This window comes from Zootoca vivipara, chromosome 3 (genome assembly GCF_963506605.1).
Source record: "Zootoca vivipara chromosome 3, rZooViv1.1, whole genome shotgun sequence".
Classification (NCBI taxonomy): Eukaryota; Metazoa; Chordata; class Lepidosauria; order Squamata; family Lacertidae; genus Zootoca; species Zootoca vivipara.
The window spans coordinates 106,566,366-106,593,137 of record NC_083278.1 but is presented as its reverse complement, the minus strand read 5'-3'; the positions used below and the strand labels follow the sequence as shown (position 1 = coordinate 106,593,137).

Genomic DNA, 26,772 nt, shown 5'->3' with positions numbered 1-26,772 from the left:
TGGCATATTTGAAGACCGCCAGTTTGTGTGTGCTAATAAGCCATTCTGCTCCGCTCATACACATTTAATGAAATAGGTTTTGAAATCTCTGAAAGGCAATTTGCATGAATAATTATGTTGCATCTCGTGCAATTACTTCAAGCATTGCCACTGAAGAAGCTTTGAAAGGCACAAAGAAAAGAACGGCAACATTTCCATTGTTGGCATGGAGGCTGATGGGGGATGCTGCAAGTACACAGAGGCTGTTAGGTGGAGAAGCAATTGATGCAGGGAAGTGAATGTTAAAGTGCTACTTTTTGGTATATCAGTAAGCCAATGTAGGGCCGGTTTGGATCTCCCGTGGCTTCATCTGGGATACAGTACTTTGTTACTCCAGTGGATCCTTCTGCAGCAAACTTCTTTGCTGCTGTCCTCAGCACTGGCGAAAGCCATGCCTGTTCTTGTGGAGTAAGAAGATTCAGGACAGGCAAAAGGAAGCACTTAACATGCATAGTTACACTATGAAATTTGCTCCCAGAAGATGTAGTGATAGCAAACAACTTGGATGGCTTTAGAAGAAGAAGACTAGACAAAATCATGGAGGATATCAGTGGTAACTAAGTCATGATGGTTGTGTTTTCCCTCCACTATTGGAGACAATATGCCTCTGAATACCAGTTACTTGGGAGCACAAGTGGACATCATTTTCCTCCCCTGTTTCCCTTTCTGTCAGAATTCCCTAACATCCCTACTCGAGATCCCCTGAGTATCAAGGATCTTGGTTACTCTCCAGAATGCTTGTTTATGCTTCTGAATGCCAGTTGCTGGAATCTGCAGGTAGTGAGATTGCTGATGTGCTCATGTCCAGCTTGGGACGTGGGTGGAACTGTGCTCTAAACCACTGAGCCTTGGGCTTGCTGATCAGAAGGTCGGTGGTTCAAATCTCCACAACAGGGTGACCTCCCACTGCTCTGTCCCAGCTCCTGCCAACCTAGCCGTTCGTAAGCAGGCCAGTGCAAGTAGATAAATAGGTACCACTGTGACAGGAAGGTAAACGGCATTTCCATCACGGTGTCCCATTGCACCAGAAGTGGCTTCGTCATGCTGGCCACATGACCCGGGAAGCTGTCTGTGGACAAACGCTGGCTTCCTCAGCCTTAAAGCGAGATGAGCACCGCAACCCCATAGTCGCCTTTGACTGGACTTAAGCACCCAGGGGTCCTTTATCTTTACCTTTACCATGTCCATCCCAAGCGCATGTGGTTGGCCAACGGGATGCCGGTCAAGATGGTCCAGCAGGTCCTTCTTGTGTTCTTATGCCCTCTATTTCAGTGGTGCCTCCTGTGCTTAGGCAGAGCTTTCATCCCAGCATTGACTCCCATGGCTTCTCCACCTGACAGCATTGAACGGCTTTGGGAACTGGGTATGTTTAGCCTGGAGAAGAGAAGGTTAAGGGGTGATATGATAGCCATGTTCAAATATATGAAAGGATGCCATATGGAGGAGGGAGAAAGGTTGTTTTCTGCTGCTCCAGAGAAGCGGACACGGAGCAATGGATTCAAGCTACAAGAAAGAAGATTCCACCTAAACATTAGGAAGAACTTCCTGACAGTAAGAGCTGTTCAGCAGTGGAATTTGCTACCAAGGAGTGTGGTGGAGTCTCCTTCTTTGGAGGTCTTTAAGCAGAGGCTTGACAGGCATATGTCAAGAATGCTTTGATGGTGTTTCCTGCTTGGCAGGGGGTTGGACTGGATGGCCCTCGTGGTCTCCTCCAACTCTATGATTCTATGATTCTATGACTCAGTATATCTGGATGGCACTAGGGTAGAGCCAGTTGGGTGGCAAGCTTGGAGCTGCCTTGGACACACTGGCAGAGCCAGCCCAGCTCCCCTTCTCCCCAGTCCCAACCTTGCTGCTGCACCTGCCTCCTTCCAGTGCCACCCAGATAAGCTACATGGATGCCAATATCAGAAGGGTGGCACCGCTCTGCCACCACAGGAGCTATTGGTATGTTTTCTATTTTTGCTTTGGCGTTCCTAGCGTTTTCAGCGGAGGCAGCGTTTTCCATGCCATTTGTTAGCTATGCATAATAAAGCCAAGAAGAATAAAAATAATAATGCTTTGCTTGCTTTTTAAGCAGCCCCCCCCCCATTCCTTTTAATGCAGCAATAAATGGGGTCATTGAAAGCCCTGGTCTAAAAAGAAAAAGAAAAGCAGCGTAGCGTTAAGGAAATTCAGAAGAATAAATTGAATTATTATTATTTTTTGTTCCATCACCGGTTATCCGAAGCCTTAAGTTATAGCAGCAGTAATTTGCAAGCCTTATCTCTGTGTAGTAAGCTGCAGACATTGTATAGCCAGTGATAGGGCACCTCCGTGCTTGTACTCAGCTGCATACTCGAGAGCTACAATGAAGATCAGAGATATTTTCCTAAGCTATTGCTATAGCAACATTGTAAGAATTTCCAAGGTCTTTTCCCCTCAGGTTCACACCTGCAGTTCCTTTCAATTATTGAAACAAGATGCATACCCATGTTGAAATCCAGTGTAGTGATACTGTTAGAAGCCAAAGAATTGTTTTTTGTCTTTGTGCACGTGTGTGTGTGTGTGTGTGTGTGTGTGTGTGTGTAAGAGAGAGAGAGAGAGAGAGAGAGAGAGAGAGAGAGAGAGAGAGAGAGAGAGAGAGAGAGAGAGAGAGCAACAACAACAACAACAGATTCACACAATTTTTTGTTCAAACTGAATTTTCTTTTTTATGGACAATCTGATTCCAATTGGCCAAAGACTGTTTGCACAACAATGAGCACATCTGAACACAAGTGCCAGATCCTTCTTCCCTGGGAACCCTGGGAGTTGTAGTTCTGCAAGGGTGATAGCAGGAGTCTCCTAACAATTCTCAGCGCAGAACCATAGAACCCAGAGTTGGAAGGGACCCCCGAGGGCCATCTAGTACAACCCCCTGCAATGCAGGAATCTCAACTAAAGCACCCATGACAGGTGGCCATCAAACCTTTACTTTTAAACCAACAACAAAGGAGAGTCCACAAGCTCTCAAGAGAATCCATTCCACTGCCTAACAGCTCTGTTGCAAGTAATGGTTTCCAGAATTCTTTGGGGAAAACAGAGCCAAATTGCCCCATTCATTTGGAGCACAGTTGCCCTGTTGCAAGAGTGAGAGAAAGGAAAAAGAAAAAGCAATGCATTGTGGGAGGGAAAATGCACCCCATGGAAGACAGGTAGCCTTTTTTGGAATTCATTTTCTAGCAATTACTTAATTAGTGGGGAAATGGGATTTCATGGGGATGGGGAAAACCTGTGACCCTCCAGATGTTTGCAGTTATTTTAATTTATTGCTTTTCCTCTAGGGAGATTAAGGTGACATGCGCATGTCTTCCCCCTCCTCAATGACCTTATGAAGAGAGTTAGGCTAAGAGCTGAGGAACAGCCCAAAGTCAAGCTTCGTGGCTAAGTGGGGATTTGAACCCTGGTATCCTGTACCACGTGGGTGGCACTGTGGGTTAAACCACTGAGCCTAGGGCTTGCCGATCAGAAGGTCGGCAGTTCAAATCCCCGCGATGGGGTGAGCTCGGTCCCTGCTCCTACCAACCTAGCAGTTCAAAAGCACATCAAAGTGCTAGTAGATAAATAGGTACCATTCTGGCGGGGAGGTAAACAACGTTTCCATGCGCTGCTCTGGTTCGCCAGAAGCGAGATGAGTGCCGCAACCCCAGAGTCGTCCGCGACTGGACCTAATGGTTAGGGATCCCTTTACCTTTACCTTTAATCCTGTATGTCAGTCCAGCACTCCAACCACTAACACCATACTGACTCTCAGATGTTGGACTCCCATCACAAGGCTGGCCCAATACATTTTGTTGCCTGAGGCGAACCACAAAATGGTGTCACCCTCCGCACTAGGGTTGAAGGGGTGAGTGGAGATCTACAACAGGAACAAGGGTGAATAAAGATCTACATAAGGATCCCCCGTGGACCCTGCCACCCAAGGCAATTGCCTCACCTTGCCTCATATATGGGCCGGCCCTGATTGACTACCTATATTGCCTAGAGCTGATTGGAGATGGATTGGCACAAAGTTATATATTTATTTCCCCCACCAAGGAGGCTTAGAACCTATTGATTATCGGTTAAAGAAGAAGAAAAGTAATATAGGATGCAAACTGGTCTTGCAGCATGATTCTAGGGGCAAAATTGTTTCCCTGCAAAGGTCATATGGAACAGATTTTAGCTAAGTAGGACCTCAAATTAGCTTTCCAAATAACCAATTTGCAATGCAGCTTAGTTCTTTGTTGTTGTTGTTGTTTAAAAAAAGAATTGAAAGAGGAGAGCTGTTTGGATGAAATAAAACCCTGATTGCACTAACACCTGGCTGAAAACTTTCCAGCAGCAGAAGCTGTTTCATCAAATATGTGTTTTACCAAAGCAGTAGGCCTAATGAAGCTTGTGCTTCTAATTGGGAGGCAATTAAATGCGGCCTCCATTTCAGTGCATGTGTGCCTAACTCCCATTAACTTTAATGGGAATTGCACATGCCAAATGAATGGGCACCAAACACTCCCTGCGTACAAATGTTTCTAAGTATATGGCTCAAAAAGTACAGCAGACCGGCCATCGATCAGTTTTTATTAAATAGCCGCCGTTCAGAGCTATCAAAATCGATGGGGAAATTGCTATCAAGTGTCAGAATGATAGGCGAATTACACCCTTAGCAAAGTGGGTGTTTGGGAAATTGTAGATGCAATGTCGTGAAGTTCTTGACTTCATCCTCACCTTTCCTTTTTCTTTCCTCATTCCTTTCTCCCATACTTCCAAAAAAAGGAAAAAGGAAACCATGGCAGTATTGATGAAGATAACTGTTGTGGAGCTTTGGCAATGTTAGAGGTACTACTTTGGAGGTGCCCATTATCATGTAATAAGAAACACAGGGAGATGTTGTATACACAATCAGACCAGTGATCCATCTAGCTCAGTATTGTCTATCATTTCTACCGTGTTTTTCCAAAAATAAGACACCGTCTTATATTTATTTTCCTCAAAAAAAACACAGTGGCTTATTTTCAGGGGATGTCTTATTTTTTTAATTAAGTATGGTACAGTTTAACCTACAAGGTTAAACTGCCTAACACTATGGCTTAATTTCGGGGTATGGCTTATTTTCGGGGTATGGCTTATTTTCGGGGTATGGCTTATTTTCGGAGAAATACGGTATGTGTAAAGTGGAAAGAACCTGGTAGACATCAGGAAAGTTGACATGGAGTGATAAACCATGGTTTAGTGTTACAAGGAAGAGCTGCAGTGGACCTTAGGCTTGCACACTTTCTCCTTTTCCGTCCCCGGGCTCAACCACAAGGAAGAGATCTGAAGCTTTTCCTTTAGATTAACTGCAGTCTTACATCCATTACATCCAAACCCTAACATGAGGTTAACGCTAACCATGGTTTGTTAAAACAAAGCCAGCTTCTTAAACTATCGTTTGGAGTTTGCTCTACTTCAGAAAACCACAACTTAGATTAAGCAAAAGCAGTTGGGTTTAGATGACACAGAAAGGCGTGGTTAATCTAGGCTAGAAGCAGAAGCTTCCTCATGTCCATACCCAGAGCTTTTTTTTTTCACTTCCAGCAACTCTCAAGTGGGTGCCAGTGCCCTTGTAAGAGAGGCACTAGGGAGATGTTCATGGTGAGTTCTGGCACCTCTTTTTCTAGAAAAATAGCACTGTCCATACCAGAGCATGGCAGGGGCAGAAAGAACCTACAAGCTTTAGGCCAGGCATAGGCAAACTCGGCCCTCCAGATGTTTTGGGACTACAACTACAACTCCCATCATCCCTGACCACTGGTTCTGTTAGCTAGGGATGATGGGAGTTGTAGTCCCAAAACATCTGGAGGGCTGAGTTTGCCTATGCCCGGCCTAAGCCTCAACTTGGATCATTCCTGTAATGCTAAACTATGATTTAGCATCACATCCAAACCACTCCACGCTCTCTTAAATAATGCTATTATTTTCATCCTTCTGACATAATTCCAAGGCTCGTTTTCATTTGGAGTAAAAACAAGCACTTTGGTTTTAAATTCCCATTTAGGTTTCCTTAGTTTGAACACATTAGTCACTGTAACGTGTGCATTTTAAATAACTCTGAGGTGTAGGGCCAATTCCAAGGAAAAACAAATGAGTGCTCAGATTTCTGAAGGGGATTTCTGAGATGAAGAGAAAGCTGCTTTGCACATTAATCAGCCTAACGCGATTTCCTTCTGCTGCTGCTGAAGAAATGGAACATGGCCCAGATTCATAAGAAAGGCATCTTTAATGAGCAGCAAGGGCCACATCGGAAAAAACCATTGCTACTGGATATTAGTAAATATCAAGGGGCCTCACCATAAAATAAGAATCTCTGAGGAAGGTCCAGTCCAATGCATGTTTTCCATTTTTGATTGATGAGGACAAAGGCCCTCATCTGATGAAATTCTCCCCAATTGCACCCAGCTGGATCCCTTTCTCCCAGTGTAAGAAAAAACTTTATAAACAAAACCTTTTATTCCAAATGACTTGAGGGATGGGGAGGAGTTTGAGGTTAGCTGATGTCAAGGAGATGTCAGGCAAGTGCAGCTCATCCACAGGGAAGGAAAGAGCTTGAGACACGAAATGCTTTTATTCACAGAAAGTAACAACACAGAAGAGTTCCTCTGGCTCGACTCATTCAGCTTGAGACATTGCTGAAACGGACCACTTCCCCCTCTTGACTCAACTCCGGATCCCTCCCCAGCAGACGAAGACTGGGACGAGGTATTTATACCTCTGGGCCTGTCTGGCTCCTTGCTCAGCAGTATGCAGAGCTGTCCTCGAGTGAGACTCCGGGACTGTCCTGCTTCTGGGTAGCAGGGGCAACCTCTGACTCCTCTCTGAGACTGTGGTCACACTGTGACTCTCAGCCTCTAGCTCTGTCCTGGAATGTTCTCCTTTTTCTGAACCCCGCCCCCCTGCTTCTAGCACCTCCCAGCTCACCCCCAGGCTGCTCCCCAGTGTCCCACCATAAGTCTACCATAAGTCTTCTTCTTTTCTGCCTTCCCTAGGGGGGCTCTTGGGGGGGGGGACACCATTCTTCCTCATCCAGCTAGTCCCTTACAGTTGATATTTTACAGCCAGTTTTTTTTTTCTCTTGCTCTGGATCTTTTATTTTGTCCCGGGTTTTAAGACTGTGATTTTAGCCTATTTATTTACAGTGGTACCTCGGTTTAAGTACACAATTGGTTCTGGAAGTCTGTACTTAAACTGAAGCGTACTTAACCTGAAGCAAACTTTCCCATTGAAGGTAATGGAAAGTGGATTAATCTGTTCCAGACAGTCTGCGGAGTACAGTATTTAAACTGAAGCGTACTTAACCTGAAGTGAACTTTCCCATTGAAAGTAATAGAAAGTCGATTAATCCGTTCCAGACAGTCCATGGAGTACTTAAACTGAAAGTACTCAAACCGAAGCGTACTTAAACCAAGGTATGATTGTATTGCAATTTCTGGCGGAGATTGCTGTTCAACCATGGAACGGACTCCCTTGGAAGGTGGAGGAGTGACCTTCCTTGGAGGTTTCTAAGCAGAGGTTGGATGGCCATCTGTCATGGATGCTTTTAGTTGAGAGACCTGCGTTGATTGGGGTTGGACTAGATGACCCTTGTGGTCCCTTCCAACGCTACAGTTCCATGATGCCATGAGATTATGGTTTCCATTAGCTGCCCCAAGGACACTTGCCATGCCATGTGCTGGGTTCTCTGCTTTAACGTGTGGCACAACCAATGTTTCACCAGGATCCCTGCGTGGACACCTATTTAGATAACCCTTATAGCACTTTAGCAGTCAGGGCTCCTCTCCCCTCAAGAATCCCGGGAACTGTAGTTTTGTTAAGGGTGCGGAATTTCATGGCTCATTGGCGGTGGCAATTAATAATAATAATAATAATTTTATTATTTATACCCTCCCCATCTGGCTGGGTTTCCCCAGCCACTCTGGGCGGTTCCCAATAGAGGACTAAAAATAGAATAAAACCTCAAACATGAAAAACTTCCCTAAACAGGGTTGCCTTCAGGTGTCTTCTAAAAGTCAGATCGTTGTTTATTTCCTTGACATCTGATGGGAGGGCGTTCCACAGGGTGGGTGCCACTGCTGAGAAGGCCCTCTGCCTGGTTCCCTGTAACCTCACTTCTCGCGGGGAGGGAACCGCCAGAAGCATAGCTGTCAAGTTTTCCCTTTTCTCGCGAGGAAGCCTATTCAGGACAAGGGAATTTCCCTTTAAAAAGGAGAGAACTTGGCAGCTATGGCCAGAAGGCCCTCGGAGCTGGACCTCAGTGTCCAGGCAGGACGATGTGGGTGGAAAGAGAGAGGCAGACAGAGAAAGTTGCATTAATTTCCACTTGTGGCCTAATGTGTTAAGTGGCCAGGGAGTGAGAAGGCAGTCTGGTCTGGTTTTCTAGGCAGGAGGCACTCTCAAATTCCTGCACTTAAGGAAGAAATATAATACTGATAATTTTCTCATTATGGTAATGTTCCCTCCGGAGAATGAAATACCTTTCATATGTTAAAAGACCTCAGCCTTGGTGCTCTAGGTCAGGGGTGGGAAAACCTTTTCAGCTGAAGGGTCAAGTTCCCTTCTGAGCTAATATCTTGGGGGTGGGGGAACCTGCCAGGGATGGTTGGAGCCAGAAGCAAAGGTGGGTGGAGCCATGAATGTCAATATTACCTTTTTCTCCTTCCAGCCAAGCAAGAGTCATTATCAGGGAACTGTTCCAGGGTGGGTGGAATATAGTCAAAGAAAGTGTGAAGCCAGGTGTGGGGAGGGGAACAAGGATGCAGGGATTTGCCCTCTTCTTCCCCACCCCACCACTACCCTCACCCCACAGCCAGAGGCTGGTTGATTGATGTATGGTGTTAATAATAATAATAATAATAATAATAATAATAATAATAATAATTATAATTATACCCTGCCCATCTGGCTGAGTTTCCCCAGCCACTCTGGGCAGCTCCCAGCAGAATATAAAAAACACAATAAACCATCACACATTAAAAACTTCCCTAAACAAGGCTGCCTTCAGGTGTCTTCAGTTGTTTATTTCCTTGACATCTGACGGGAGGGTGTTCCACAGGGCAGGTGCCACTACCAAGAAGGCCCTCTGCCTGGTTCCCTGTAACCTCACTTCTCGCAATGAGGGAACTGCCAGAAGGCCCTCGGTGCTGGACCTCAGTGTCCGGGCTGAACGATGGGGGTGGAGACGCTCCTTCAGGTATACAGGACTGAGGCTGTTTAGGGCTTTAAAGGTCAACACCAACACTTTGAATTGTGCTCAGAAACGTACCGAGCGCCAATGCAGATCTCTCAGGACCAGTGTTATATGGTCCCAGCGGCCACTCCCAGTCACCAGTCTAGCTGCCACATTCTAGATTAATTGCAGTTTCTGGGTCACCTTTGAAGGAAGCCCCACGTAGAGCGCATTGCAGTAGTCCAAGCTGGAGATAACTAGAGCACACACCACTCTGGCGAGACAGTCCACGGGCAGGTAGGGTCTCAGCCTGCGTACCAGATGGAGCTGGTAAACAGCTGCCCTGGACACAGAATTAACCTGCACCTCCATGGACAGCCGTGAGTCCAAAATGACTCCCAGGCTGCGCACCTGGTCCTTCAGGGGCACAGTTACCCCATTCAGGACCAGGAAGTCCTCCACACCCACCCGCCCCCTGTCCCCCCAAAACAGTACTTCTGTCTTGTCAGGATTCAACCTCAATCTGTTAGCCGCCATCCATCCTCCAATCACCTCCAAGCACTCACACAAGACATTCACCGCCTTCACTGGTTCTGATTTAAAAGAGAGGTAGAGCTGGGTATCATCTGCATACTGGTGAATACCCAGCCCAAACCCCCTGATGATCTCTCCCAGCGGCTTCATATAGATATTAAAGAGCTTGGGGAAAGAGGACGGAACCCTGAGGCACCCCACAAGTTAGAGCCCACCACAATGAGCTTTGCCCAAATCGGCTTACAGCAAACATTGGAAACACCAAAATAACCCAATTATACAAAATAAAGAGCATGGAGCATGTCAGTAAATCCAAAAATGACAAAACTGCAGCAATTCTAACACACATAGAATAAATTCAATATTACAAAAAAAAGCACCAATCTATTTTACTTTCATTCGTTTATTCAATTTGCACCTAAATACAAAGCAGGTGGGGCTGTGGGTTAAACCACAGAACCTAGGGCTTGCCAATCAGAAGGTCGGCGGTTCGAATCCCGGCGACGGGGTGAGCTCCCGTTGCTCGGTCCAGCTCCTGCCAACCTAGCAGTTCGAAAGCACGTCAAAGTGCAAGTAGATAAATAGGCACCACTCCGGCGGGAAAGTAAACGGCGTTTCCATGCGCTGCTCTGGTTCGCCAGAAGCAGTTTTGTCATGCCGGCCACATGACCTGGAAGCTGTATGCTGGCTCCCTCGGCCAATAACGCGAGATGAGCACCACAACCCCAGAGTCGGTCCCGACTGGACCTAATGGTCAGGGGTCCTGTTACCTTTTACAAAGCAAATCAGGTGTTATCTGACTAGGAGGCTTCTGTTGCTGGTCTTGCTGCACTCCCAGTTCAATGCAGTTCAGAAGGAAGGGGTCCTTTCTTGCCAGGCTGGCTCCCATATCCTTACCACAGAGGAGGCTGGCAGTAGCAAAAGGCAAGCTTTTGGGAAGGCAATGATGGGCAGTCTTTTCTTCCCCAGCCTCCTGGAAGAGTACCAGCTTCTGGTTCAGGTCTTGTTGCACCTCTCCACCTCTACTCTAGGAAATGATTTCGGATTTAACTAACGCTAAGCCTTGGATCACGCTCTATTTTTCCCAAAACCATTCTTCCCCTGTGAAGGTGACCCGTCTCTTTCTCGAATGGCTTCAGATTTCTTTGGGGGGGGGCACAGAGTTGGGCTGATTTTCTTGGGAGAGAAGCTGTGGGTGTTGTGCATATCTTTATTTCCATTCAATGGGACTCCAGTGCCTCAACTTGGAATGGGAGAAGTTACATCAGGTCGCCTCCCCCTCTCTGCCTTAACAGAAGCACAGGAATCGGGGAGGCTGTTATATAGTGAAGACCTGTATCTTTACCCCCCCCTCTCCTGCTGCCGCCGCTGCCCAATCTTGTTGGGGGATGGGCAGTTGGGGGTGGTTTATTGCTCGGAAGAAGCTTATAAGCTCCAGGGAGGGGGGAGCCGAAGAATAGGATTGATTAATGTGACATATTTGAGTTTTCTTTCTACTACTGTCTCAACAGACAGTCAGAGAGATCAGCTTCACACACAGTAAATTAAATTTAAATTACACAGCCTTGGCGAGAAAATTGCTCAGTTAATCTAGCCTCCTGAAATGAAATTTTAGGGGTTTGCTTCCCTCCCCACTCCCCACATGAACTCCATCCTAATTTTTCACACCCTGTTGGTTTCTTCTAGAAATCCCATCAGTTTGGGTTATTTTCTTTTCTTCTTCCTCCCTCTCTCCCTCTCTCTTTTTAAAGCCAGGTATCCATTTTCAGCAAGTTTATTTTACGGCTCAGGAATGTAATATGCCTGGCCTCCAACAGGAAGAGGTAGGCAAAAAGATTTAAGCGGCTTCTCTCATTTTAAATATTTATTTCTGATAGAGAAGAAGCATGTGGGGGTGGGGTGGAGAGGAATCAGCAAATAGAGGCCAGAAGCCTGCAATATATACATATATAACATCAAAGTGGGATTAAGCATTTTTTTAAGCAATTAAGCATTTTAAAAGCAGCTGGAAATGTCATAGACACAACAAAATGCCCATTTAACAGAAGAACAGCTGGGGTGTTGCTGAGGACCTTTCAGCCAGTCATTATCTCTCTTAGCCTGACCTACCTCACAAGGTCGTTGTAAGGATAACACACGGTGCAGGAGGTTGCCATGTGCTGGAAAGGCAGCATATTAAATGTAAAAATAAATAAATAAGTATTTTATTGATTTATTACATTTATATCCCACCTTCCTCCCAAGGTGGCTCTCAGCATGGTGTAGTAAAGAAATAATCATAAATAGTAAATAATTAGCCATAAACGAGATAAGTAGATAAATTGTTGGCATCTGTCTGTCTTGAGAGGCAGTGGAAGAGTGCAACCTTTTGTGTCTGCCATTGTTGTGTCCAAGGATAAGTCTTGAAACTCTTACACTTGAGTAACGGCCAGATTCCAAGTCTGGAGTTTTGTGTTGTCTTCCAGCCTTTATAAAGCCGAATCTTCAAGAAAGTCAGAGAAGTTTTGTCACTGAGAACTTCCTTCTTCTCTTCTCTATTTTTCACTGTTCAACAGTGGAGTGGTGGTGGAATCTCCTTCCTTGGAGGTTTTTAAAGCAGAGGTTGGATGGCCATCTGTCGTTGCTGCTTTCGCTGAGATTCCTGCATTGCAGGGGGCTGGACTGGATGACCCTTGGGGTCCCTTGCGACTCTACGATTCTATTATTCTATGTCTGTATATTACAAATATGTGTTGTGCCTTATTCACACATATATTAGGTACCAAAAAAAAAAAAGCCAGAATGCTTTAAATGTCCCTGTGCAAAAAGAAGGGAGACCGCAGGGAATGGAAATCAGCTTGGCACACGGGCCTTTCTTATTTAACTCTTTAAAAGAAAAAATCCAAGAGGGTTTGATGCTAATGTGAAGATGGATTTGCCCAGTCACCCAAAAGGCACTCTAATCCAAGCATGTGTTGTTACGATTATTTCGCTCTGTATGTCATCTCATTACAAGCTGCTGGCAAAGACAGAGGTTCTCCTTTGCCTTTTAAATCCCCCTTTAATGAAAACTCAGAACAGCTGCCCAGCAAATTATAGGCGTTTATCATGGGTGCTACTAACAGCGACCAGAATTCTTCTTCTTTTTTGCCAAGCAGATTTTCCTTCCATCTTTCACCTATCAGTTTGGGGTTTTTTTTAAAAAAAAAAGGAGGGTGGAGTGGAATTGAAGCACAGGGGGAACAACTGCTGTCAGCGACATTGACATTGCCGGCTGGCACATATTTTCTTCTTACTTAAAGTTGAGGAAGGCGTCAGATCCATCCTTGACTTCTTTTGAAAGCCATGCACGGGTTAGAATCAGCAAAAAGCCCAGGGAGGCAAAATATTAGGAGGAACATCCTAATGGTGAGAGCTGTGTGGGTGGCGCTGTGGTCTAAACCACTGAGCCTCTTGGACTAGCCGATCAGAAGTGAGCTCAACGGGGTGAGCTCCCGTTGTCTGAGGTCAGTGGGGCTCCCATTTGCCCTAACCAATTAGCCACCACTGCCAGGGGGAGATCCTGCAGCAGCGATGGTTGTCTCTGATTCAGTGCAAGCAGCTGCAAGCAGGACAAAAGGGGATCAGAAAAATCCTGGCCAATACCCCAAGTTCTTGGGAGCTTTGAGCCCCTGCCATTGAGCTTGTGGGTTAGCCATGAAGAAATCAAAGCCCCTGAGGTAGGAAGGCAAGCAGTTCCTTCTTCCCCCAGCATCTTCCAGGTTGGGGGCTGATAGAATCAGGTGAGAGAGGAAGTACAGGTGAGATGTTTTGAGAACTGGATCTTTTCCCCCAAGGGGTGGAAGGGAGGAGGAAGAAACAGGTTTGTTCAATGTAGTGGGGTGGGTTGTCCAATCATTGGGGGAGGGGTGTGGAAAGAAGAGGGATGAAGTTGTGAAATGATGCCGAGGAGGAGCAGCAAAATTGGAATACAAAGGATGTTGCAGGCGGAGAGGTAAGAGAGCAGGACCTGTTGTCCCACTGGACCGCTGACATAATCCTTTGTAAAAAAAAAAAAAAAATAGAAACTGACATCACCATCTAAAAACAACAGCCAAAAGCTTACAGAGTGTTGTGAGTCTCCTGCGGTTGTCGATGCCTGCCTGTGCCTGCCAACCTGGGCAGTTTGACAGAGGTGAGCACCTAGTTGGGCAGGTTTGATTAATTGAAATGGGCTCTTTCTTTCTTTTGCAGACCACGGATGACATCCTGGTGGCCTCAGCCGAATGTCCCAGCGACGATGAGGACATTGATCCCTGTGAGCCGAGCTCAGGTGGGTTAGGTTAGTCAACTTTTTTTATTCCTTTCCTTTTTGTTTTGATTCTTTGCATGCAGCAGGGAGTAAAAGGTGCGACCTCTTTGCAGGAACGACAAGAAGAGCAATCTCTCTTTCAACCTGCAGTGTTCTGATGGTGGTAGAGACAGAACTCAAGTCTCTTTCTAGCTCCAGAAGATGATGCTGGATTTGAACCACCAGCATAGTCGCATTCCTAGTTTAGAAGACAGAGGATATTTGAAGCTTCATCTTCACCTTCCTTTTTGGCACTGCACAACTGCAGTAGGCCATGTGGAGAGACCTGAACATGCCTCTGTGTCGGCACACTTTTAATGTGGACTAGAAACTTTATCACGGTTCCCCGAAGCACTTGCTAAAAAGTGCGAATTAATTGCATTTGAAAATTGATTCCAGAAAAACACATCTTTATGATTGCATTTTATTTTTTGCTCCAAGCATCATGTTTATTAAGGGGTTCTGTGGATGAGGTACCTTCATATATAAAAACAAGAGATTTTGTAGGCCAGGAAGCTTTGGGTAACTCCCAAACCACTTGCAACAATCTGAACTTAAAACAGCCTGACAAATTGCCAGTGAAATCTTCATGGATGAAACAGTTTTTTAAAAATTGTGGCCGGTGTGGCTACATTCTAAAACTCTAATAAGGAACACACTGCTCCTTTGTAGACACTAAGAGTTGCAGATTTCTTTCTCTAGATGTTTGTATCTGTGTTTGTGATGGCTTGAGGCCAAATTCAACTGTCAACTCAAACTCTTGGTATTCATTCTTTTTTCCACCATCTTTGAAATGCATCCGTTCACCCAACTCATGTCAGAAGCTATTGCATTCGTTACAGAGATGAATCAGAGAAAAATCCGCACCATTCTTGTCATCAGGTTGTGGGAAATAAGGCAGAGCAGCAGGACTCGTAGGGCAAGAGAACTGTGACCCAAGTTGAGGGATTTGGATATGATTCTCTGTGACCTTAACAGGAAAATGAGACATTTTTTCATGTCTTCTCATAACAGTGAAGACTATAAACTTTATTGAGACTCCAGGGTTCTTTGGACACGACACATGGTGACACATGATTTGTGCTTGATACTGAGTCAGGGCATTGCTCTCAACAACCCAAAATGAAGACACCAGTCAACAGATGTGGCTTAAGGGTCATAACATTATCTGGAGAAGGGGGTTGTCAGTGGCCAGTAGCCACGATGGCTATACTCGGAATGGCAGAATCTACATAGACGTTTTTTAAAAGCTATGAAAATGCTTTTTTATTTTATTTTTTTTAAAAAAAGCTTTGAAAAAACACATTGAATTGGGCATAGCTTGCTTTCGCCATCTAGTGTCACATTTGTATATTGCGCTTTACAACGCATTTAAAACGTCTTATTTGCAGCTGTATAGATGAGTCCTCTGACTCCATGCTCAAATGTAGTATGCCTCTGCCAGAAGCGGCAGGAGGGGAGAGTGCTGCTGTGCTCAGGTCCTGTGTGCGAGTTTCTCAAAGACATCTGCTTGGCCACTGAGAGAGCAGGTTGCTGGGCTGGATGTGCCATTGGCCGGATCCATCAGGCTCTCCTGATGTTCTTACGCGATCCGTGCCAAAAAACGGGCTGCATCGCAATTGTTTGAGGGAAGAAAGTGCAGGCCTATCGATGTGCTTTGGCCATGATAGTGGAATGGAATCTCCCTGCTGAATGGGGTGGCCACCCTCTGAATGCTATTGCTAGGAGGTGGGGAGGACAACAGCTGTGGGGCGATATTGTCCTCATGCCCTGCTTCCCAGGAGCATCTGACTCTAGGGATGGGATGTTGATCCAGAAGAGATCCTCCTTATATTTTTACCTTCCAAAGTGTAGTTTGGCAGGGCTTCTTTTCCACCCTGGTTGGAAGCGCAACATCCAAAACATTGCTTCTTAGCTGCAATATCACCTTCTTTGGCCAACCTACCAAAAACACGTGCATATTTGTAAATATCTGTCAATATGATATGGTGGCGATATTCCCTGCTAAGGCTAAATCTGATGATTCATGGCACTGCTTCAAACTCTAGGATCTAATAATAATAATAATAATTAATAAAAATACTTTTATTGTCAATGACAACCTGTGTACAATGAAATTAACAGAGCCTCTGCCCCAGCCCAAACACTCAATCTCATTGCACTCTGTGTGCTTGTCGCACAACACACCAACCCCAAAAGTCAGTTGCACTTTATTATTTTCCGTTCAGCAGCCTAGAAGCCCTAGTGGCAGTAACATAAACTCTGTGAGTTTGGGGTTCCACAGAACTCTTCCTCAGGCAATAATTCAGCCAGAACAGGCCTGTGGAAGCTGAAAACCAGTTGCCCTGCTCCACTGACACAACTGACATAATAAAAGGAATCATTTGGCTCCTTGTTTGACCTTCTTTTTGAGTGACCAGGCAACCTATCTTCCTTCCTTCCTTCCTTCCTTCCTTCCTTCCTTCCTTCCTTCCTTCCTTCCTTCCTTCCTTCCTTCCTTCCTTCCTTCCTTCCTTCCTTGAGAGCTGGCAACATGTAATGGGTTTTTAAATCCTGGTCCTTTGGCTACATTTGTAATATTTCTCTCCCCCCCCCCCCAGCTTTCCACTGGCCACAACATATATTTGTGACCAGACCTTTCTGCATCTGTTGCAGATGAATTGCCATTTCTTGAACAATAATTTTGAAGTTCTGACAATGCTAAAAATATTGATTTGGGGTGTGTGTGTGTGTTAAAAAAAAGAACCTTCTATGACGCATCAAGACGGGACGCGGGTGACACTGTGGTCTAAACCACAGAGCCTAGGGCTTGCTGATCAGAATATCGGTGGTTTGAATCCCCGTGATGGGGTGAGCTCCCGTTGCTCGGTCCCTGCTCCTGCCAACCTAGCAGTTCAAAAGCACATCAAAGTGCAAATAGATAAATAGGTACCGCTACAGCGGGAAGGTAAACGGCGTTTCCATGCACTGCTCTGGTTTGCCAGAAGTGGTTTAGTCATGCTGGCCACATGACCCGGAAGCTGTATGCCGGCTCCCTCGGCCAGTAAAGCGAGATGAGCGCCGCAACCCAGAGTCGTCTGTGAGTGGACCTAACAGTCAGGGGTCCCTTTGCCTTTATGACAAATCAATGGGCCACCTGTAAAACATTCCAAATATATAAGACTCACACAAAAATAATATGTAAACAAATAGCACCACCAATATTCTCCGATTCATACCCTTGGCTAGCAAGGAATCCCAGGGTGAAACTTGAGCTGCTCTCTAAATGCAACATACTTCTGCCCCTTTCTCAGCACACTGTGGCAGACCAGTCTATTATTTACCCATTTTGGAATTAACACTTTAATTGTCAGTTGCAGATGTGAAAACTCTTCTATTTGTGGGCTCATGCAGAAAAGAAGCAGTGCTCATTTCTCATCGATACTCAATCATTTCCTCAAGTACTGACCGTTTCCTCCCCAGAGTTAAAAGCCATCCTGAATCTTCTAGAAATACTGGCTTCACCTTTTTTTGGTAGCTTTAATGAGCTTAGGTTTTCTTCACAACTGACCCTCAACGGTGTCTCATAGGAGAGCAGGCTTAACAATGGATGAAGCAGATATTTCTGGTGTATATTCCCCAGAGCTCCTGAAAAGAACTTTAGCTCTTTATTTCTCCACGAAGGGAATTCTAGAGCTGGTACAAGGCAAATCGCTCCTGTCTATAGGCCCATGATTATAAGGAAATGGTTAGTGACTCACAAGGTAATGTAGCCCGGTTTTATGAGCAAGTGTCCTGGAAAGTCTGAAGGCAGGACACAGGCACATCTTTACCATTCTGCTGACATGAGAAGATACCTAGGACTCAATGTAGGAGAAAGCAGACCTTACATTTCTGAGACTCAGGGCAAAGGTGGGGAACCTTAGGACTCTCCCCAAAGCACAACCCTCCCCAGCATGGGCGTAGGCAGGGGGGGCAGGAGGGGGCAATTGCCCCCCCTAGAAGCAGGGCCACTGGCCAGCCTGCCCCACTGCCCGCCCGGTGCCGTCTCCCTTCTCCCTGGCTGGCTGTGGGGCGGGCGGCGGGAAAGCACCAGAGCCGCGCAAAGCGTTTGGCTGGCTTTCCCTCCCTCCGCCCCACAGCCAGCAAGGGAGAAGGGAGACGTCCCTTCTAGCCGGCTGGCTGTGGGGCGGGCGGAGGGAAAGCCAGGCAACCGCTTTGCGCGGCTCTGGGGCTTTCCCTCCACCTGCCCCAGCGATTGCAGAGGGGGAGGAGGGGATCGGAGCAGCCCGATTTCGGGCTGATCCTAGCTCCCCCTCTTCCGATCGTGGAGGGGGAGGAGGGAGTCGGAGCAGCCCGATTTCGGGCTGATCCTGGCTCCCCCTCGCCCCTTCCGATTGTGGAGGGGGAGGAGGGAGTCGGAGCAGCCCGATTTCGGGCTGATCCTGGCTCCCCTTCGTCCCTTCCAATCGCGGAGGGGGAGGAGGGAGTCGGAGCAGCCCGAAATCGGGCTGCTCCGATGTGGCCCCGCCCCCGCCCCTTGGCCCCGCCCCTTGCTCCCCGCCCCTTGCCCCCCCCCCCTGATTTTCATCCTGGCTACGCCCCTGCTCCCCAGCCTTGCTTCACAGCTGCCACAAGTGTTCCTACAAGGCTGAAATGTGCCCTTTGAACTCTGTTAAGGCATCTTGCTTCCCTGATTGGAGGATACTGGGTGTGTGGATGTGGGAACTATCCTACTGTACAAAGGTAGAATTTGCATTGAATGCACAGTGAACCTCACTGCTGCCTGCCTGGGCTGGGCTGGCCAGGAAGCTATGTTGTATCGCCAGCTCAGATTGCCTTGATTAGCTGAGAGGCAGGAGGTTTAAGGAAGGCCACTTCTCAGCCGATCAAGACCCACACCTCTGGCTCGCGCGAGCCAAAGGCAGAGCGACGGCTTCTTTAAACTGCTTGGCTGCCTGCCGCTCAGTTGACCAAGCCCCCATACAGCTCCTGCTCATGGGAGCCAGAGTGGTCTGGGTGCTTAGCTCAGCTCTGTCAAATGGGCAAACCCACATACCACTCTGGCCCGTGTGCGCAGGAACGGTTGAGGATAGGGCTGGGCAATTTCAGACATTGCGATATTTAGCTGCAGATATATCACGATGCTGAAAATGGGATCTCGTCCTATTCCCTTTTGGGACTTTAAAAAGGCAAACATCCACACATTGAATCATGCCAGGAACAGACTGTCAGGCAGAGGTTGGCTTCAGTGTATTGGCCTTTGTCCACTAGGTGCACTAAGTGTGGTTTGGTTAATTTCCTGACTTGGTCGCAAATCGCATCTTCCCATCCATTCATTATCAGTGGGCAGGTGTTGTCCCGACAAGAATTCAAGGCATAAGGTTGTGCTTTTGTCCACATGCACTTGGGCCAGTGCACAACTCAAAAATGTGTTGCCTTAAGGCTGCATTCAGACATGGGGTTTATTGTGTAAGCTGGTTTTAACGCTAGCACTTCCAACCCAGTTTCTAATGTTCCAACGCAGAACACAGTGCATTACAGAACGGTGGCATTTTGGTTAGTATACCTCCACAAGATGCTAAGCTTTAAGCAGTAAAAAAAGAACTGCCCTAGATTTTGTTGTGTGAAATTGCAACAGAGCTCCAGTGGTTTCCCAAGCTAATGGGTTTTGTTTTGTTTTTTTCTGAAAACAAAATAGAAATAAGCAGTGGTACGAAGTACAGTGCACAAATATACACTCAGGGCCGGTCCTGTCATTAGGCAAAGTGAGACAACTGCTACAGTCAACAGATGATTGGCAACAACAATGCCAGCCTCCTGGATTTTCCTTCTAAGCCCCCTGGCTAGTCCTCTCTGTATTCTGGCTGCTCTGCAAGCCTTCTGCCTCGGGTGCTCTGGAGCATAATATCCTTTTCGCAGTCTAGAATTCAGATTCCACTGCAAGTTCAAATGGCTGCCATATATGGAATGGGGAAGACCGGCATGGCATCTTGTCCTCTGCCTCAGGCAACAAAATGTCTTGGGCTGGCCCTACGTCCACTTGGTCCTACAGTAGGAAAATTGTGGGGAAGCCGTAAGTCAGACTTCACCAGACTTGCAGGCTGGGGCTAAAGGGAGTCATAGTTCAGCAATGGCTGGAGGACACCAGCTTGGCAAGGCCTGGCTTGAGTCACATCCCCAAAGTCGATAAGGGGGGCACAATCGACGCACACTAGTCCTCAGTGCAGCGAGGGTTGGACTGGATGGCTTTTGGGGTCCCCTCCAGCTCTCCAGGTTTGTGATCCTATACTCTGCATTTTGATGGCAGTGGCAATAGTGGGGCTTGTTCCGCAACAGAGGAGAGGTTTGTGCTGGCAATTCCCCCCTTAGGGTGAGTGCTTGTGGGATCGGTGATTTCAGTGCTGCAGCCAAAACGGACAGTCAGCTAAAAGGTGTGCCTCGGCCGCTCTGAAATTGCTGATTTCTAGCTTCTCTATTGATTGTGCTGAATTATTAATCTGGGGCATTGATTTTGAAAAGTGGGGCGGCGGCAGTGGCAGCAGCAGCAGCAGCCACCTTTCTTGGGAGGAAGCTTCTGCCAGAATTGTCGCTGCCAGCAAGCCCTTGTCTGTCACCTCTGGATTCGCTTGCTGTGCACCTGCCTTCTGGTAAATAATGAATGGGGAGATGCGACTTGTGACAAACGCAGGAAATAAATGAAAAGCACGCCCGTGATGCGCACGAGAGCCCACTAATAAAGCAGCCAGCCTATAAAACACATCTGGAAGATAAAATGCCCCCCCCTCAAGTTTAAAATGCGGATTGTGAAGCAGGGTATGCACACTGGTAATCAAAGGATGGTGGGACTGACTTTCTGTCTACCAAACACGGAGAGAGGAATTTTGTGGGTGTAGTTCTAAGGATGTTTGAGGGATTCATTTTCTGCCAATTTGTATGCATTTTTATGCACATTTCCCCCTATATGTGCATTTTTGCTCCATATAAAAAAAATTGCAACCAGTTCACCATAGCATTAATTCATTTTGGACATTTTTTTCCCTCCATTTTTGGGTTTGTGTTTTGTGTTGTTGTTTGCTTGAGAATTGCATGGCAGAATTCAGACACTTGCAAATTCTGAGGACTAGCTGTGTTTTAGTTCCCTTATTATTGGGAAGTGCAAATTAGAGAAGTTCGTGGTAAAATGCAAAGTGAATAAATCCCCCATCACACCGGTGCCTTTTTTCTTTTAAAAAAAATGTTTAGGGATACTCTCATTTTCCTATTCATATTGAAATACTGCCCCTCAATGAGGCCAAACTTAGATGCACAAAATGTTACGTACCCCCAGAAAAAAGCGCTGCATCACACACACACACACACACACACACACACACACACACACAAACATCTTGCTGCCATAAAATCATAATGCTGAAATACATTTCCCCCTGCTTTGGAAGTGAAAAACAACAACAACAAGGAAGCCTAGGGATTCTCTTCTTGAGAGTAACAGAAAATACTCACAGCCAAATACAAAGAGACACACATACATTTGCAGTTCTTTAGAGGATGTAAACCAGGGCTGTGTAGAGCCCTTCATCTGCCTTATGGGTCCCATCCGAGAGGGGTCCTGTTGACCTACCCTACGTACATCAACTGGGGACCACCACCCCCGCCCGCCTTGCCCCAGACCAGTTCCCAAATAAAATAACGGAGACCAGAAATGCCTCCCGTTCACCCAGATTTATGTTATTCATTCATTTATTAAATTTGTACACCACCCTTCATCCAAAGATCTTTACAGTTCACAAGATGAAAACAAAACAAAACAAAAACACCACAACCCTCCCGCAGACACATTTAAAAGGATATAGGATGTTAATCAGCAGCTCAGCTGAGGTGCTGGTCCTCTCCATTCCTTGCAAAGGAGCACACTGCTGCAGGCAGGATTGGCAAGCAGAGGCACCGATCCTGCCTGGTCCATAGTGTTCCTTTTAGGGTTGTCAGACTCAATAGAGGACAGGACTTCTGCGCCTTTAATTGCCCTGCTCTCTTTTGAGTCTGGAAACCTTAAAGAGAAACCAGCAGACCCTTTGCTTGGAAATTAAACAAAGGGTCTGCTGGTTCCTCTTTAAGGTTTCCAGACTCAAAAGAGAGCAGGGCAATTAAAGGCACAGACATCTTGTCCACTGTTGAGTCTGGCAACCCTAGTTCCTTTGCAAGCAGCTCCTCTCAGGAAGGAGAATCGGGAGGCAGGATTCTTTCTTCTCTTGGCAGCCAGGGCAGGTCTGGGTCTTTTCATGGGGTTCTCCTGCCTCTCCTTTCTGCCTGATGCCCACAAACCGATAGCCATGCATTGCTCTGGGCCATCCAACCTGACCTGGCTGCCTGCGCATGATTCTTCCAACACCCAAGTCCCTCCAAATATGCCAGATTTGGCTCAGGGCTCAGCTGAATCCATTGCACAAGCCCTAATGTAAACACAAAATCTTGCAATTCAGATTTTATAGCCCTGGTGGGACTTTCTTCTCCATTACTCAGGCAATGAGCAAACCATCCATTTCAGCTCAGTTTGCTGCACTGTGAGATTTATTGGTTTGGTTACTGCATTTCATTGGATTTATAGCCCACCTGTGCCAAAGGCTCAGGGTGCGTTGCGTAAATATTTACAGGGCTCACAATCTAATTTAACATTAGCGGCAGGAGGGGGCGGGGTGTACATTGATGAGGTGACTGTTCCCTATTATTTTATTAGCTCCTGTTCAGAAGATTTAGGTTTCTTAGGAGCCTGGTTGGGTTCCTGGGAGACCCTCCCTGTCTTGCTGCCTTGGGCTTAACATGCCTTGTCAAAACCATATCATCCTATAATAAATAGCAAACCTAGAACTCCTGTAGCTCAGTGGTTGAGCATCTGCTGTTCATGCAGAGGGTACCAGGTTCAATCTCCAGGAAGGGTTGAGAATGTCCCCTGCATGAAAACCTGGGATGCCACTGCCAGTCAATGTAGGCAGTATGGAACTTGGTGGACCAATGGTCTATCCTATTCTCTGAGGGTGCATCCTTATATAGCCAAAACAAGTACTCCTACACTTAAGACTGAGGAAGGAGGAGGCTGGGAGAAACCCTAAGATTTAGAGGAGCTTGCAGGAGGCAACAGCAAAAAAGGTGTGGATCACAAAGCAGAATGAGGAAGACCGAACCTATTCAGTGGGCATGGAATTCTGGCTGGCTGATGGAGGAAAAACTGGAGAATTGGTTTGTGGAGGGAAAGATGAGAGAAAACTGTGTATGTATTAGGAGAAGTAGGCTCAAAAATGTGCACACATTTCGATGCATTTGTGTGTGTTTTATATTAAAAAAATAGATGCAAAGTGATTCAGAAAGGAATTTAAGATGGGGAAAATGAGAAACAGAAACCAACAGTTTCTTCTGTCCTTAAAAACCACACGTACGAACTATCCTGTGCCGTTTTCAGTGTTAGATTTAGAACGGAGAAAATAAAGTACTTGTCCACACAGTGCATAGTCAAAGTATGGGACCCGCTCCTCCAGGAGGTTGTGATCGCCACCAGCTTGGATGGCTTTAAAAGAGGATTAGACGAAAACATGGAGGAGAAGTCGTATCTATGGCTACTTGCCATGTTGAATACGCTCTGCCTCCCCGGCTGGAGGTAGTAATCCTTCTGAAAACCAGTTGCTGGAAACCAGAGGAGGGGAAAGGGCTCATGTGCTCATGTCCTGTTCCCTGGTTTCCCGCGAGCATCTGGCTGGCCACTGTGAAAACAGGATGCTGGACTAGATGGGCCATTGGCCTCATCCAGGGGGCTATTCTTAGGTACTTATCTGTATTCTAAATGTACTTGGTACCAGCTACTCCTCCGGTGTCATTTAAATTCTAATTAAAAAAAAAACCCACCCCAGATGCTGCACCACACATGGCTGCAAATGAAACTCGTTAATATATCACAGGGCAGAGGTGATATGAATCGTGCGTGTCACATTCATGGCACTTTTCACGCTTGAAATCATTCCCTCCATTGAAATGCACGTTGCAGCTTCCTCCTAAGTTTGCATGGGGCTTAATGGTTTATATAAGATCTGTCTGCCAATATCCCTTCCCCGGCATACTGTATCGGTGGCTTTTAAATGCAAACGTGCTGGTGACTGACACTTCACCGGGAGAAGCAGGGCTTGGGTGCTTTGGAAAGAAAAATTGGGTTTGATACTCCCAGAGAGAAATATCTCTCCCGCAAGAAGCGTCTTGCTTAGGATGAGTTTCCATGGCAGTGTTTGATGCGGGAGAGTCAACCCGAAGAGATTCCACCATCTGACCCATAGATTCTTGTGGTCAAGCGTTCTCATAGAAGATGTCTCATCCCACACCTCAGTGTGATAGTTGCAAGTTGCAACTTTCCCCCAGTGTTCCTCTGGACCAAACTAGCATTTACATGCAAGTCCACATAACAATCAGTACCCCAACTGTGGGTTTTTTGGGGGGGGGCAGCTGGGAGGGAAGATGCAAGTGTGCTCATCAATGCTATTTTCCTAGAAACAGAAGTGCTGGAACTCACCATGAACACCTCCCTAGTTCTCTTAGGACGGCAGTAGCGCCATTAAGTTCCGGCATGTTCTGGCTGAAAGAAAAACCCTGGTCTTCGATTCCTTTCCCCAATCCAAAGAAAACTGATCACAATGAAAGTAATGAGACTTAAGTTAGTCATGACTAACTTCATCCTAAAAGTATTTTTTTCAGCCCAAACGGCCATAGCTCAGTGGTAGAGGACACACTGCTCCTGCTATCCATTCATTCGTTATACAAAAATCCGCCTATCCAAACACAGGGAATTAGTACCCAAACCTTGCTGTACACACTGCAAATTCAGATATCCAAATAGCCCGACCTGTGTGTAATAATAATAATAATTTATTATTTATACCCCGCCCATCTGGCCAGGTTCCCCCAGCCACTCTGGGCGGCTTCCAACAAAATATTAAAATACAGAAATCCATCAGACATTAAAAGCTTCTAAAGGTCTGGTAATTGTTGTTCTCTTTGACCTCTAGTGGGAGGGCATTCCACAGGGTGGGTGCCACCACCGAGAAGGCCCTCTGCCTGGTTCCCTGTAACTTGGCTTCTCGTAGTGAGGGAACCGCCAGAAGGCCCTCGGAGCTGGACCTCAGTGTCCGGGCAGAACGATGGGGGTGGAGACGCTCCTTCAGGTATACCGGACCGAGGCCGTTTAGGGCTTTAAAGGTCAACACCAACACTTTGAATTGTGCTCGGAAACGTATTGGGAGCCAATGTAGATCTTTCAGGACCGGTGTTATGTGGTCTCGGCGGCCACTCCCAGTCACCAGTCTAGCTGCCGCATTCTGGGTTAGTTGTAGTTTCCGGGTCACTTTCAAAGGTAGCCCCACGTAGAGCGCATTGCTGTAAACAAACAAGCAGCCTTTAAAAAGCTTTGCTTTTCGTGTTTTGCTGGTCCATGACAGACATTTTGCCGGAAACCATGTTAGGAGGAAGGAAGGGAGTAGGAGAGTTGCCACAAATAAGAGAGCTTTTTTTTTCCTTCCTTGTTTTGCCTTTGCAAAGTTTCACTGGGGTTTCCTGAGTGTGGGCTTTTGTTTTGTTTTTTTTGTCATTTTGGGGTCAAAATTCTGTAGTCCAGGAACACATTAGAAATTTCCACGTAGGACTGGAAACCGTTGGCTCATTATGTGAACACTCGCTTAGCAAACTATTTGCTGAGAATTCATTGTGTTCAGATAGCAAGACCTGTGTGTATCTGCTTTCCATGCTGGAGGACCCAGGCTCTGTCCACAGCATCTCCCAAGTAGGACTAGGCAAGACTCCTGTCTGAATTCCCTGAGAGCTGCTGCCACTTGGTGTCAGCCATTTTGAACTAGGTGGTCTGATTTAGTACCTATAAGGCAGCTTCCTGTGTTCCAACAACAACGACAACATCTATGTTCCTAAAACTGTAGAGAAAATTCATGAGAAATTTAATAAAAAATAAAAAAATAAACTAAGGGAAATGTCAGAATGCCACCAGCAACTCCCGAGTGGTTGCCCAGGAAAGTTTAAAGACAAGGGAAAGTTTCTTACCGTCCTTTTTTATTTCAATATTACAGAGAGAGGCTACAGAACCCAGACTCTTGGATAATGGTGTTGTCCCGAGTGAATCTCCACCCACCCCCCGTCTCTCCCACTTCCTCATTCCTCATTCTCATCATCTCATCTACGGGTGCTGCTATGCGCCCTCTGTCTTTGAGCTCTTTGCCCTCCTACTTTTAAGGCTCGCCGGGTTCTGGGAGATGGAGGGTCTGGGATGCTTTCTAATGACAACGTGTCAGCTGAGTGTTGTTCCAGCTCTCCCATGATTTCCCATCTTTCCCCCTTATCTGCCTCTGAGCTGTGACCCCCTGCAAACCAATGTTGTAAATCTGTACTGTCTTCCTCTTCCTCCTCTCTGGAATGGTCAGCATGGGGAGGCAGCCTCCACCATTCCTCCTCTGCCCAGTCCCTGACAAGAAAAGGCAACTTTGCATATTTCTGCAGCAGGGCCAGCCCTATCCTTAGGTAAGGCAACGCAACCACTTTAGGCAACAGAAGCTGGGGGCAACAACACTTCTGTTGGAAGACGGGTGATGCAGTTACCTTGCAAAAACTAAGCAGGCCTTGGTTCGGCCAGTACCTGGGGGGTAGGATCACTTGGTACCCATAAGCA

The 26,772-nt window shown here is 46.5% G+C and overlaps 1 protein-coding gene across 27 annotated transcripts in view; it reads left to right on the top strand.

Annotated features, from left to right (window-relative positions):
* NRXN1 (neurexin 1) overlaps window positions 1-26,772 on the top strand; it is a 947,796-nt gene that overhangs the window by 907,577 nt on the left and 13,447 nt on the right. For 19 of the 27 annotated variants that reach the window (XM_060273115.1, XM_060273113.1, XM_060273108.1 and 16 more), the window contains one exon: window positions 13,988-14,075. In XM_060273115.1, coding sequence (XP_060129098.1) covers window positions 13,988-14,075 — 88 coding nt within the window. The remainder of the gene's footprint in view (window positions 1-13,987; window positions 14,076-26,772) is intronic. The other 8 variants (XM_060273114.1, XM_060273111.1, XM_060273112.1 and 5 more) reach the window with 1 other exon arrangement.